The sequence below is a fragment of the Phalacrocorax carbo genome, chromosome 9 (genome assembly GCF_963921805.1).
Source record: "Phalacrocorax carbo chromosome 9, bPhaCar2.1, whole genome shotgun sequence".
NCBI classification, from domain to species: domain Eukaryota; kingdom Metazoa; phylum Chordata; class Aves; order Suliformes; family Phalacrocoracidae; genus Phalacrocorax; species Phalacrocorax carbo.
In genome coordinates, this window is record NC_087521.1 from 29,475,766 (window position 1) to 29,491,145 (window position 15,380).

The 15,380-nt window shown below is 42.6% G+C and overlaps 1 protein-coding gene across 1 annotated transcript in view; it reads right to left on the reverse strand.

Annotated features, from left to right (window-relative positions):
* Positions 1-4,634: 4,634 nt before the first annotated feature.
* The window catches only part of NUDT14 (nudix hydrolase 14), a 60,988-nt gene continuing 50,242 nt past the window's right edge, over positions 4,635-15,380 (reverse strand). Inside the window, exon 5 of the mRNA XM_064460928.1 lies at positions 4,635-6,557. Coding sequence (XP_064316998.1) covers positions 6,302-6,557 — 256 coding nt within the window. The 3' untranslated portion in view covers positions 4,635-6,301. The remainder of the gene's footprint in view (positions 6,558-15,380) is intronic.

The window sequence follows — 15,380 nt, forward strand, 5'->3', positions numbered from 1 at the left end:
GCCAGGCTCAGTGGAAGCCCAGTTAGTGACTCTGGCCCCGAAATCCATCCCCATCCCCAGGCTTGTAGGAGCAGCTGGAGCAGCTGCAGCCCTGGAGGGGACCCTGGAGCACACCCTTTCCCACGGCCCCGGCCCCTGCCCACAGCTCCTGGGGAGGCTTCAGAGGCGGCAGCTGGGCTGTGCCGTGCACAGGGCACACGAGCACCCAGCTCTGCCCGCCAGAACCTGTTGAGGACTTTGGAAAGGGCTGGGGAAGGGACTGGCTCTGTGCCAGGCACCCCAAAGCAGTGGGGCAAGGCTCATGGCCCGTGATTCCATTTCCATTGGAGCCAAGTGGGATGATGTCCTCCTAGGCTTATTTCCAGGAGCATTAATTAACTGTTCTTATTTTTCGCAAGCCCCTGTCCACAACTCCAGTGGAACAGGGTTAAAACCAAGCTGTCTTTACAGTGTGATGGATGCGCACTCGGATGGTGTCGTTAAGAGGGGTTGGGATTTCGCATGGGTGGCCTTGACCCCAGGAGGTCCCCGCGCACACACACACTGCTCGGGGCTCATGTAGCACCTCGTCCGTCCCTGGCTGGTGGGATGTGGCCAAGCCAGGGCTGGCTCCTTGCTGCCACAAGCATGTCTGTAGCGATCACAGCAATATTTTGCTCTTGTAAAAGGATAAAATCATGTTTCTCTTACTATTGAATGCTATACCCATTGCACCCATACCCTGAACACCAAACCACAGGTGGGCAGAAGAACCCAGAGATTTTTCTGTTAACACAGTTGGGGCGTGAGGGTAGCCATCAATGGACGAGGTTGACAGCCATTCCTGCACTGCCCATTCCCTGCCTATTTTCATTGTAACCAAGTGTCCAAAAGGGGTTTCTCAAATAACCACTGCTTTTGAATGCTTCATTAGAGACCAAAGCCAGCACAAGATATTGAGTACTTCAGCAGCAAAGCAATACAGCCTGTGGCTGGCAGGATTTAATACGTATCTGATTGTATTTCCAATTACGAGAAATGCACTGAAGCCAGTCCTGAGGCAGGCCAGAGACCTCTGAGCACCGCAAATCCAGTCCATTTACCTACGTTATGACTTCTCCTCCTCCCTTATGATTCATCTGGAAAGCAGTGAAAGCCCTTGTAAAAATGAGTTCCCAATTAAAGAATGAGACTAAGTCTGAAGGATTAGATGAATTGGGGAGTAGTTTTTGCAGTAGCGCAGGATTTGTATGAGCATCACTTTTTTTTGCTCATACTAAGGAAAATCCTGTGTGAACCAGTGGGAATGAAAATTGCTGTTGGAAATCTGCTCCATAGTCCATGGCATCCTTCCTTAAATTAAATTTGGGGCTGGGGCATTTGGGGCTCCACCTTACTGCTGCACTGTTTGAGATGTAGCAAAGCAGAGCAAACAAAACCCTTTTTAGAGAGGCTGAGCCCAGACAGGGGCTAGATAGAAAATCGCTGGTACCTGTTGGCCAGGCCACTCGTCAGCATCCCTGGGACCGCAGGGACCGTGCTGCACCGTGTCCCTGCTCAGGCGGCAGCCCTGCACTGCCCATTACCTCCACCCCGGCACAGTCACCGAGACCAAAGCTGCAAATCCATCCTGTGTGCACAGGCCTTATTCTGATCCCTCTGAAGCCGCTACATGCTTCAGGCGGTGGCTCCTAACAGCTTCAAACAACCGTATTAATCTGTGACAGCCTCCCTTGCCAAAGCGCGCAGGGCGGCGAAGGCGCAGGGAGCACAGCAGGAGCTGCGCAGCCAGACTTTTATGGCCACAAAGGCCAAGTCGCACCTGCTAACGGTTGTGAATAGACTTGCAGACAGCACCAGGTGTGCCATTTCAACAGATTTCACAACTGGGTGTGCCTTTCATCTATGTATAGAGCCCCGGCGAGGGGATGAAGCGTGCTCAGCAATTGTCCTAATTTAGCAAAAAATCCTATTTGTCCAGTGGGTCGCCCTGCTCGGTCGGCACGTGTATTTCAGGAGCAATTATACTGGTTGCCCTTGGCCTGGCCCCGGCCGTGGCCCTGCGGGGAGTCAGGGAACGCTGCTTTTATCGTTGGCGGGGAGGGATGGTAATGAGGGAGCGGGTGAAAAGGCAAGCGGCCGCCTGCCAGGGGAGCGTGCTTCCAGCAGCACAAGGAGCATCCCCGCGCAGCCGGGGAGCGCGGGCGGCCAGGGCACCCTGCACCCCATCCCTGCGCCTGCCCCCACCTACCCCGTAGCGTAATTCAGCTCATTTAGTTAAAGTGCCTGCCTTTTAGAGACAGCATTTTAACCATATCACTCTTCAGTGCTTAATATCATGAGACCTGGGAGTAGCTCAGGGCTTGTAAGTACTTTACAAATAGGGTAATAACAGTAATAAATGAGGCCCGTGTACTTTCAAGGTGCTGGTGACGTCTATTCTGCCAGCTAATAGCGAGCCTGACAGCAACATTACATTCAAGATTTTATTATTTCAGGCTTCATTAGAAGCCTGAGTCATAATTTCAGGTTCATTAGATTATCTCTATATCTCAAAGCCACATCATAAAGATGAGAGAGATGCTAAGATTTGTTTTTTAAATGCAGACCACTCAATTGTACTCAATAAAAGAAAGATGCTGATCTCATGGGGATGGCTGGATGAGATCAGATAAGATTTTTGCAGGCTGGAGTCAGTATTCATTAGCAGCAAACGGGGACCCTGTTTTATTCTGAACTGCCTGCTCTCCATGGACGTATGTGTGGTGGCACGGCCGAAGGATGCATCTAAAACACAGATGTGATTTCAAGATTCCATTAGAAGCACTTTTTTCCTGCTCAGACTTGGCCGATGTGTATCGGATTTGTCTAATTATGATCTTTGAAATGAGCCCTCACAAGAGAAGTGGCACCTGAATTGCTCTGGTTGTATTTTTATAAATATGAATCATCTACTGTTTTGAAAAATGTTCAAGCCCTTTCTCCCACATTTCCAAAGCTTCCTAATTCCTTATTAAAATCCCCACCAAGATTAACAGGGAAAAAGGAAAAAGATAAAGTTATGTTTATATTTAATATTGCAAAGTCGAACACCAGACACAACATGTACAGCTTTCAGTATATTGCATCACTGCTGTTTCTGTGAAAAATTCCCAAATTGTGGAAGAAACCAAAGTAGTCCCTTCACCATTTTGTTTCTGTTTGAGACTTACAAATTGCGGGGATGGCCGGGCAGAGCACAGGGCCTGGGCGTAGCACCCCTCGGGGCGTGAAGGCTTCAGAGCCACCACAGTGCCCCGGGGTTTTGTAGGTGTCTGCCGAGTACACTCCTGGGGAGGAACGGACTGGTGTGGGGGGGCAATGCTGCCCAGCTTCTCACCCGGCCTTCTGGTTCATGGAAAAGTACTGAGGGACTACCCAGCTCATGCAGCTTCCCTCTGTCACGGTTAAACAGAAGAGAAATATGAATTGCATCAAAAATGGTTAGTCTGAAGCCCACAGCTTGCATTGCCATGGTCGCCTTGGGGCACAACGAGGGCATTGCTTCCCCTGTGCCCTCGCGAGTGCTGCGGCCTCCCTCCCCGCGCACCCCTCCGTGCTGCTGCACCACGCAACCCCTCTTGCCATGCAGTGACTTCCCGCTCTTGTCCCATGCCTGGGAAGCCTCTGCTGCTGCTCTGGGGATGTAGCTCCTGTGTCACCCTGCGCGGCCCCAGGGCTCAGCTGTGAAGCAGACAGGCTTCACGCACCTACAACTTGCAAGCCCTCCACCCTGCTGTCTGAGTGATGGGGAACAGCCTTCTGCTGACCAGCAGCAGTTCGGGCTGGATTTTGGCAAGTCGGGCACTGCCCTTGGTGCTCTCCCGACGCACACGCTCTTGGGGAGGAACGGTGTGTTAGAGGGACAGCCGCCGCGCCTTGGAGTGGGCAAAACATGCATGTTTCAAACTGTCCAGCTCAAAGACTTGCAGCCAAGGCACAAACAGCTGGCACCAGCTGTGTGAAGCGCAAAGAGATTTTAGGGCCTTCATCCTCCCCTGCGCCGGGTATGGCCACGCGCTCTCTCTGGTGGCCCAGCAGCCCACACCTCATGATGTGCACGTTGCATGGTGGCACAACAGATCCAGCACTGGCTGACCTGCCTCCTCCAGGGGTGGTCTGAGTCCAAATCGAATGCAGGTGCCAAGATTTGAAGGCATTTCTAGACAGACTAATCACTAAAATGTGTATTTAGTCTGATGAATCACACCTTGAAATTGTGGTGGGGCAAAGCCTTGGGCTCTCACCAAGGTCATTAATGCAATGTGAGTGCACCTTGCGATGCACGGACTGCAGGTCCTGGATGCATCAGGGGAGGGAACGTCTGACGGGGGGAAAGCTCTCAGCATTGCGCAAAGAGCCTCATCAGAAGTGGAGTTTTGTCCATTTGTAAGTCTGGGGCAAATGGTATAAATACATACAAGCAGCTTTGAAAAGTTTCAAACTCTGACCCCCTCCACTACACCGATTTATTTTTCCAAATTACTGCATTATGCAGCAAAAAAGGCTTTTGACATGTATACGCGCACACTTACTAGCTTGATACTAAACAGATCAACAAGGTACTGTGTAATAATTTTGACGGAATCAAAATAGACACTTTGGTAACTACCGCCTGGAATAAAAGTCATTATTTATTATACCTACAGTAGTGGTTCATAAAGGCCTCAGCAGCAGTCGGGACACATTGTATTTGACACTGTAAAGATGCAGAGCAGCAGAGACCCCACCCTAAAACACCTTTTTATGTAAATACATCAGACAGACAGAATTTATTTACTTTTCAAGATAACTCAGCCCTTGACTCAACACAGACCAGGCACAGTTCAATGCAAATGTGTCTGAACTTTCACGAAAGGTGTCTGACTCCTGCAGACTAAGGCTGCTCTTTCTCCAGTGGCTTTCCAAGGACCTTTCCTCCCTGTCAGCAGAAGAACCAGCAAGTACCAGAGCTAAAAGCATTTTTTTTTAAATTATTTACTTATACACCTATTTAGACGCGCAGTGATTTTAAATCAGCCACTGGATATCATCAGGCATCTGTGCTGCTTTTACTCCAGCTGTTCTGTGAAAGTTTGCATATTCCAAGTACTCATCTTCTGAACATACTGAGAACCTCAGTAATCCTAGAAGCACATATAATGTAGCCATGTTAATTAACATTAACTCAGTGAATAACATAAACCGCTGCATAATTAAATTGCCAGACTCAATTCTCTTTCATTCATGCTCTTAATAGTTTCACGTGACAAATAGTCCACATCTAAACTGCGCTGACAGAACAAATAATATACGTTCTAATTAGACCACTTTATTAAATCAAACTGTGTGCTCAGTACATCTGCGTAAGTTGTACAGGCTTCAATGTAAACTGCACAAATCATGATAGAAGTCTCTCAATAAAGCACTTCCGATCATTAGATTTCCAGGAGTGTTATCAGAGGGGTAAGTCCCATTCTCCCCGTTTAGGCGATAGGGAAATGGATACCACAGAACACCTCACAGAAATCACTTGTATTAGTCACCTCAGAGTCAAATTAAAAGAATTTGGCCTCTCAAGTCCCGCTCTAGAGGACAAAGTTTGATCTAATTAATCAAGTATTACCCATAAAACAAACAAAGCAGCATGTGTTCCAGTAGAAGCCCCATAATTCATCCTTCCATCACGGCTGCTCAGCATTATAGTGGGAACAAACAGAAGCACATAATCTTACAGCTGGTCTATTGTCAAAATGACACATTAGCAGAAGGATTACAGACATGTTTGCTCATGAAATAAAGGTTTGCGTGTTCAGAAATGCAAACGTTTTCCCTGTTCAGGAGCTACCCACCACAGAGAAAGCTGCTCCCTGAGAGCTGTCAGAACTCAGGAACGTAGTGAGGATATCTGTGTCTGTTAAGGTTGGCTGCCTCCCCCCAGAAATATCAGCAACTACAGTGAATACACAGCTGCCAGTAGGCACAGACCACAGTGACAGGCTGGTACAGCAGCTGCACTGAGGTCCTGAGCAACTCTTCAAAACAGTGGTAGAGCAGTGCCATGAAAGAGGAGAACTGGACACATTTAATTAGCCTTTGTGTGAAAATCAACGTTCGCTTCTCAGAGGCAAATCCTGGCCCCAGTGAAGCCAGTAAGTGTTTTGCCAATGATGGAAATTGGGTCAGGATTTTAATTCAGATTTTACTTCCAAATTTATTTTGAGAAAGATTTGCTCTGTGATGAGTAGGTTGAGCCAGACAGTTTTCTGTATCCACAGAACCAGCAGGAAAGCTTTTCTTAAAATCATGGTGTTTTGATTTTATTTTTTGGGAGCTTGGGTGCTATGTTGTTATGGAACCACATGAAGCTGAAGATGACACCCATCGTCTTTGGGAGAGTCTCATCATAAGCAAACCTCATAGAGTCTTCTAAAGGTATTTCGACAACTTCAATCAGCTCTCCTTCTTCAGGCTGGCCACCTCCTTCCCCAGCTCTCATCTGGTCTGTTACTTCTGCATAAAATAACGTCTGCCTAGAACCTGTCACACCAACTCCAGACCTGGAAAAAACCAGAGAGGAAACTTTGTTTTAGATAAAAAGGTGGTAGCTAGGAACTAGGAACCGAAACCTGGGTCCTTAACTTGTGTCACTAAGCGACATCAAAATGCATGTCCTTACCCTCTGTTAACGGCACTTAGAACCTATAAACGCAATTTTGTTAATACAGAAATTGACTGCAACTTCCGTGCAGAAATAGCAACACTTCTGAATACAGTTGCATATGAAATGGATCTGTCTTCAAGTATATTCCGCAACTTCAGAAAAAAATGTTAGTTTGGGAGAAGATAAAAAAAGTCTTTGACGAGGTAACAGTTGTTCTACATATACTGAAGTCAACCGAAGCTTTTTCAGCTGACCTTAGTGGGAGCTGGGCTGCGATGACTCAGAGATTTACAAACAGCAGAATGAAGCTCCTCAGTGTATCTGTATGCTATCATGCTACATTTGTTAGCTTGTTTTTACACAAATATTTAGATTTTTTACTCTTAAGAAGATTATGTCCATTCACAGCTGGAGCTCTCCACTCATGGACAGGGTAGGGACAGGAATAGAAAGGCAGCCTGAGAGTCTTTCTCTATCCTTCCTGAACTTTAGCCTTGACCCAAATGGACCACTGCAAGCACGCATGTATCTGAAGTAATTCAGTCTCCCTGCTAAATTTGCTACAGTGGATTTAGTTGAGGGTATTTTTGATTATGTAGTCTTTCTTCAGCTAGACCACTTGCTGTGTGTTATACTTCTTATTTGTTAATCCTCTATTTCCTTAGGACTGTTTAATTTAGATATTATTAAATAAGGGATAAGTACATAATCCATTCATATGGTCCTTCCAAGAGAATATTCACATGGTAATCGCGGCTTCTTCATTTCACATGATTACAAGTAACTTTTCACATTGAATCTGGATCCAAAGTTCATTGAAACTATGAATGAGGCATTAGGGCAAGCCGAAAAATTAGCTTCCATATTATTATACATACTGAGGATTCTAAGATTTGTAGCAGTGTTATGATCTTAGAGTATATATCAATCCTTACCCAATCATTACTCAATGAAATCTTCCAGACAATCCAGCATAAATCACACCCCATTCATCTCTCAATTTTCCAAGAACATTGGCAATTATTTTGTTGGGAGGTTTCTTACCTCAATATACACTCTTCCTTTAAACACAGAATAGGGAGTGAACCAGCTAATTATTTTCCTAAAATTACTGCTGATACATCCCGTGACTTTGGGAAAGATGTTTCACAACTCCAGGATCATTCCTGTATCTCTACAAAGTGCTTGAGAAACTTACGTGTCTTTGGCACTTCCAGAACTTTGAAGGCTGCTATGGGATTTCTTTTGTTCTGGGCTCATCGCTTTACTTCAGTGCCAGAGTGGGGTTTTTGATACACATTTTAACCAACGGAACGTGACCTACTAGGATGCAGCAAGAGGCCAGACTAAGTTTTCCCTCTCTCTTCCACTCTCACCAAAGTACATGACCTCCTTTCTCAGTTAATCTGATTCAGTATTTACTTTCCCTAAGGACCTATTTTCTGCAGCCACTGTCCTTGGTGTTTGCATGCTATTCTGATGACCATCAGAGATAGTTTGCCAATAAAAGAGCCATGCAGGGCCGACAATCATCCACAGACTGTACTTGCCACTGGCACTAGATCAAACGGTTTCTCGGGACTCCCATGCCACATTCCCCTTTCCCCCTTCTGACAGGAAGCTGCCTGGAAGAGTAATGCCGTTCACCAGCCGTGCTGCCACTGACCTCACCACAACTGAAGATCCAACCAGCAGCAGCACAACAGAAACGCAGTCTTTGAAAGCAGCAGGAGTTGCACACTGGGCCCACCATGCTGGCTTAATCATTCTGATCTCATTATTAAAGTAAGGTAGATTCATTTTTCATCAAGTTGCTATCAGCAACCAGCTCGCAAGAGTTGGAATGGCACTTTTTATGCTAATATGCACTGATAGCGCCCTTTCCGCCGTGAGGATGCTGACACACTTTACTAGATTCCCTTTGTGCTAAAATATAATAGATTTTCTTGGTATTACCAAGCAATAATGTATCATGTTAAAAAGCAAGACCAGAAATTAAATACTGATTACAAGCAAACAGATCTATTTTACAGTCTGTCACAGCTGGCTATTTAAGCTCCAGGCATTCGGTGAACACTCTCCCCCAGCTTAGTCACTTAGATGTCTGTCGCAGCCCACTGACCCGTGCGCTACCCACTGCTCACTATCGTAGCTGTGTCCACTGGAAGGAGCCTCTCTGAGAGAACGGATTTGTAATGGAATAGTAGATTGTTTGCTCAATTTTTATTTCCTCTTTTCCTTCTTCTTTTCTTGTGTGAGGAGGCAGAAACAATTTTGTTCAATCAACTAGAGATCCAGATCTGGTTTTACATATATATTTATTCAATTCTTTCTGCAAGAATTGCCTTTTTAGTAATTAAATAAACACAGGAAGCCTGGGGTTCAGACATTGTTTTTGGTAATTGAGAATAAGAATAAAAAACACAAGTTAATTTATACTGTAAAATTTGCAACACAAAGAATGCCTCTTGCTAGTCTCCACAGGTACTATGAAAAAACACAAGACTATGCATAATATATTTAATGCTCTGTTATTTCTTATGAGTGTTAAATCTCAGCTTCATCTGAGGTGCCCCACCTGGAGAATGAAAATGCTCTTAAATTGAGTATACCCACGTCCACCTGATATTTTGTAAAGGTTATATAAAAATGTAGAGACTTTATTTAAGAAGTGCTTGTATAAGAACATTCTGGCTTGATTATTTACAGCATAATCTCCTTCTATACCACCTGTGACCATTTTCTTCTGAAATCGCTGCAGCTGTGGAAATCACAGGCGTTCACTTTCCACACATCTTTTCTTTAAAATAAAGGAAGACTGCGTCCTGAGGTGCTACACCACAAGCTTCAGTTTCTTGCCACTGTAGCTCAAACAGCACGGAGTAATTTCAACATGCCACTATTTCATTGTCTTTACTCATACGATACTTCTATTAAATCAGTGTTTCTTTTCTTATGAACTAAATACATCAAGAGTGGCTACTACACTGAATAAACTTCACAAGAGGAAAGCACTGGACATCAATATCTTTCCTTTGTTATATGCCCAAAATTATGGCATCTCCACATATACTGGCTTATCATCTGCCACAGAAACTGATGAAAAATTTACAACAATACATATTCAAGGGAGGACATAACCACTTGTTCATTTTTTTTTATTTGATTACCTAACTTATCTTGCTCTGGTACAACTTTGCTATGAGTTATTCATTAAAAATGAATAAAAACTTCCAAATGACCCATAAATAAAATTTATCAAATTAATACTTATGTGATTCTATTCTACTCTTCATCCTCCCTGCGCCACCCCCCTTCCCCCCCCAAAAAAAAATCCCAGCCAGCAAATTTAACATTTCTAAGACTACTTAGAATCCCCTCACTATTTAAACTGGTGACTTTGGAGAATATTGCATGACATTATTTCTGTACATATTCACAGCTTTTACTGTCGAACTACATGTCTATTCCAATGTCTTCAGAAAGAGGTTGAAAGATACAAGAATATGATTTTAAAAAGGCATATTTCTTACCTTTTTTATTTCATATTTTTCTCTAAATACTGTGGCTTACTCTGCCAGTTGATCAGTTTCACATGGATCCACGTGGAATGCCCTTTACTAAATTAAATATTCTCCGGTATTGCCTACTGCTGTCTTTCACAACATGTCCAGACTCTTAGATATTAATGTACCCTGCTTGTCCTTAGAAAATCAGTGCTATTGACATTTCATTTTTCTTAGTACCTTTGGCTTTTACAGAAATCAAAAGATATCAGGTTTGTTGCTTTGAAGTCATTCTGAGCCTCCATCTGGTTGAAGTAATAAGTGTTTTAACACATACCCTTGGAAAATGTGTATACGTTTCAGTGATTTTTGGTACTTGGGGCTGGAGGAGGAATAGAGAGGGAGAAGGTGGGTCTGGCTGGTAAAGAGGCAACAGGCTGCTATTACGTTTTCAGTATGCTTTCAGGTTTATCTGTCACTAGGATCTTCCTACGCTTTTGCACACTCACTTGCATTTTCTAAGTATGATGTTTCAGGAATTTCTATGTGCCTTCATTCACAGTTACATTCCTTTTTCTGCTGCTTTCTTCCTCCATCCCAAGCCTGTGACATATGCTTTTCCTTGCCCTAGTATTTCACGTTACAAATAAAATGCTTTTGCCATGGTCTGAAATGAGTCACCTATTAACAGATTACAGCTATATTCATTAGCTTTGCATCTGTGGAAATCACAGGGGTCAGCACACCCGCACTGCAAGTGATGAGTTTCACCCTGGGAAAACCACCTTCCTGATAAAGGTGTCTCCCCAGTACTCGAGAGGCTTGGTTTGGGGGAGAACAAGCAGGGTCTGAACTCACAGCATTGGCCGAGGGTGAGACTTTGGGCTTCAGTCTCACTCCACAGGTTTAGCACTGTGTTGCCCAGGGCATGTCATGGCTCATACTGACCCAGACCTACTAAGCCTGGCTTTACCTAGCTGCTTGTTCCAGATGTATTTTGATGTGTCTGTATGTGCTTGGCTCTTATTTACCACTGTGGGACAAATGAAAATGATCTATACAAAACACAGTTGTTTTCCTCGTCTCTTTATCGCATGGACTGGTCTCTATGAGAAGTTTATAGTTGTTTCAATTAACAGCTAAACAGCTGACAAATACTCTTTGTCAAATCATCAGGGCTTATGCTCACAAACCCTGTAACTTTAACAGAGGCAGATTTTTGAAACCAAAAGTCTATTAGCACTAAACTTACAGCGTTGCTTCAGAGACAATTAGAAACCTTTGACAACAGCAAGTGTAAGAATGTAAGCATGTCCAAGTAAGGATACCAAAGTGGTATGGTTTTCATCCCAATAGTAACTTAAATGTAAGTTTAACACACCAAAACAAGATTGTACGCTGAATTCCCATACTTCATTTTAAATAAAACACTCAAACACTGCGATTAAATCACTCTATGGCTTTCAAAGCTGTGGGCAACACACTTGGTAGGCAACAGCACAACGGAGAAGCAGTTTCTGCAGCATGACTTGAAAGTGCTTCTCCTCACCTCCTGCCCCGGGGTGGGACTGGCTGGCAGAATGAGGCTGCAACCAGAGTATTTTCTATCTACTTCCTTGTTAGACCAGGGAAAACAGAAGAGACAGATTGACACTCCAATCTGGTTGTGAAACACAGCAATAGCAGCTCTCACAAAGTCTTTGTTTAGCTCTTCCCTTTTATTAAATTCATGAGGAAATATGTAGCACATGAAACGGAGCTCACAGAATGAGACTTCTCACTTGTCATATCTATGTTCATAAGCATACAGTAACATTACACACATATTTTTTATCACAAGCGCCTAACAGTATCTTATTGCTTTAAAAAAAAAATTTAGTAGTGCCTAAAAGCCACAAGTGAGACTGAGTCCTCCTTGTATGTCTGCTGATGCTCAGTAACAGTGAGTTTCTTCTTCAAACTGAGTGTGTGTGCGCACACGTGTGCACGTATGCACACGTGAACATTTGTAAGAAGGGTCAAAATTCAAAGCACGTACTCAAAATTAGCTTTGCCTTCTCATGTCTGCATGCTCATCTATGCCAACCAGTTGTTACATTCATAATTATTATATTTGTAGATTTTATATTTTTAATTTGAAGGGACAAACATGAATGAGAAAATAAATCAATATCTTTACTCTTCTGCTGCAATGCGGGGAACAAATAAATTGACTTCTCATTGTGAAGACTTATTAGTTTAACTCAAGATTTCTGACAGACAGCAATTAAAAGCTAAATTTCTCAGAATTTCTTAATATTTAATAAATATAAAATCCATAAACAATCAACATTTATGTGTTCCTATCAATACAGAAATAATTTTTTTGGTTTTAATCTGACATAGATAATGTGAAAATTCCTAAATGCAAATATATCCTTTTATAAGATGTAAGCCATTTGGATGTGGAATTTGGGTATATAGCGAATACATAATTCATGTTTACAAGTAAATGTGACACAAATCTCTGTTATTTATGCTGAAATCAAGATCTGTTTAGGCATGCAACATGTAAACTGATGAACAGTGAAATGCAGCTCCTATTGTCACTTCTTAGGACCTTTGTACAGTTCTGACATTATAAGCAGCAGGTGCAGGAAAAAAGCAGAGAAGTAATTAACATAAAATTATATTACATTATGCCATCACCCAACAGGTGTACTAGCAGGTGATCTTTCTAATTACAATCCACTCCAACATTTTCAAGGCTATTATTCTTTCTACATAATAACCTGTGAATACAAACCATTTTTACCTCATTGCACATGGGCTAATAGCCACAGCACAGTAATTGGAACATCCAATATTAATTCTCTGAATGCTCTTCTTTGTTGTGTACTTTTGGAAAAAAAATCTCATGTAGGGAGATTAAAGCAAGTACCTATATTAATATAGTTAGGCCCTTGAACCAATCCATCTGATTTTTTTGCAGTGGGGCTGAGAACCCACAGCTCCTATTGTATCCAATTCATAGCCATGAGTTTATTACAACCTCCTGGAGAAAATAAAGATAGAATGAAGGGAAAAGGAAGTTGAACAAGAAGCTCTGGTTCAACTTCATCCTGATACTTTGAGGTGTTATTTAAGTCCAAATAATTTTATAAATGTTCTTCAAGAAGACAAAATATTTCAAGAATTAAAAGAAAATACTGTAAGTTGCAATGGCAATAACAACATATTTAACAACAACATCACCATATTTCCCTGCCCCTGTCTAGGAGGGAAGAAAGTCTCAAGGAAGATAGCTGGAAGTACTTCAACTTAAGAAACTAACTCACAGCTGAATTTCACACTGAAAACTGGTGGGATACCATGACAGATAGAAAATCTATTGTATCTGATATATCAGTAAGTCCAAAAGTTGTTCACTTACAAGGTATTGTGTTTAGGGAAAAAAAATGGAGGGAAGCTCACAGATTTCTTTTAAAGCTTTTGAAAATGAACAATTTAACCGGCAAACATTTTCATGAAGCCTCAGTTTACAATTATACTACTATAGTATTAGCTTAATTTTATTACTGAGCTGAATGGTTCCTTTACACCCATCGCATCTACCCTCTATGCTATTTTTGACTGAGGCCATACATACAATTGACAAGAACGCAACACACCAGTAGGCGTCAAAACTTTCAGGAAGCCTCCAAAAGTGGAATAGCAGCTGCCAGAACAGAAAACAAACTTTCTGTAATGCCAAAATGAGGTTACTTATTGTATGCCAAGCACAAAAGTAGCAATTTGTGTAGCCATGATGAGAAGAGGAAACGCACCACACAGGTTGCAAGCAATACAGATTTTTGTTGGAATGATTCCTGCCTCCATCTACACAGCAAAATGAACCATTTGCATTTAAATTCACTTTCTGGCTGGCATTTTTCTATAATAGGAACAGATATTTCTGACTCTTCAAAGTCTGATTCCTCTGACTTCCTCCAGTCAAGTCCCTCTTCACATGTTTGTCTTTCTCGTTATCTGCCCCAATCCAGCCTCCTTCATTGACCCACACCATACTGTCCTCCTGTTGCTGGAGCAACCTGTTCCTAAGACTCTTGCTCAACTAGTGTAAATTCCCTGACTCCTGCCTTCTTTCCTGATTTCTCATTGACTCCACAGCTACTCTGTGGATCATTCAGGGTAATTAAGCCCGAGATCTGCTTAATTCAGTGCCTGACTTCATCTGATGGGTATCACATCACAGGAGCTTTGACAGACCTTAAGAATGGGGTCCAATGGCTTACTTTTATGTGCTTTTGGAATATCTGTAGCAGTACTGTAGTTAGCCTTTTCTGGTTAGCTGAGAAACATTTAAAAAAAATAATAATAAAACCCCCAAAACCACTGCTGCAGGCCCTGATAATAAAAGAGGAAAAAATCGCTATCTTCAGGTTACCTTCAGTCTTTACTGCACCCACTGTCTGAGAATAAAGCAAAGTTCTGCCTGAACACAGTCTAAGTACTTTCCTCATTGCATTAAAGAGAATAATTCTCCACCACTGTGAACATACTTTCTCCAAGTCCATTTAGTTCTCAGCCCATGTTTTTTCTCTGCATTAGCCCTTCATCTCTTTTTCCTCTTTTTTTACTCAAGGATTTTCTATTCTGTTTTTCCCCCTCGGCTAAGTTCTCCCTATGCATAGTCCCTGCCCTCCCCTTCTAAATCCATTAGTCACAGAACTGTATTGACCTCCCTAGCCAAAACTGTTTCTCTCTTCACATCTGATGTGTATCCTACTTTCCATGTACTTCTGTCAGGTCTAGTTCAAGTCCTGCTTTTATTCCAGTCAGGCAATTTCCTTCTCATTACCATGATTTCAGAAAGGGGTGTCATTAGGAATACAAGACAACTCCTTGCTTTCAGACCAAACGGTGTGGTCATAGAATCATAAAGGTTAGAAAAGACCTTTAAGATCATCATATCCTGTGATTCCTGCCAGATTTGTTAGCTGTTGTTCCTTTCTTGATGCAAATAAAACCATGTTAAGATACCTACATAACTATAATTAATGATTACTGAGTTAAGTCTATTAGATTTTTGTAGATAAAAACTAAGGTTGTGTGCATGGTGAAAAGGCTTTTGTACAAAGGTTTCTGTGTGACACATTTTTAAGAAATATGCAGACCAGATGGAGAGAAGGCAGAGGACAGCAGAAGGCATGATCAGACATCTAGAAAACATG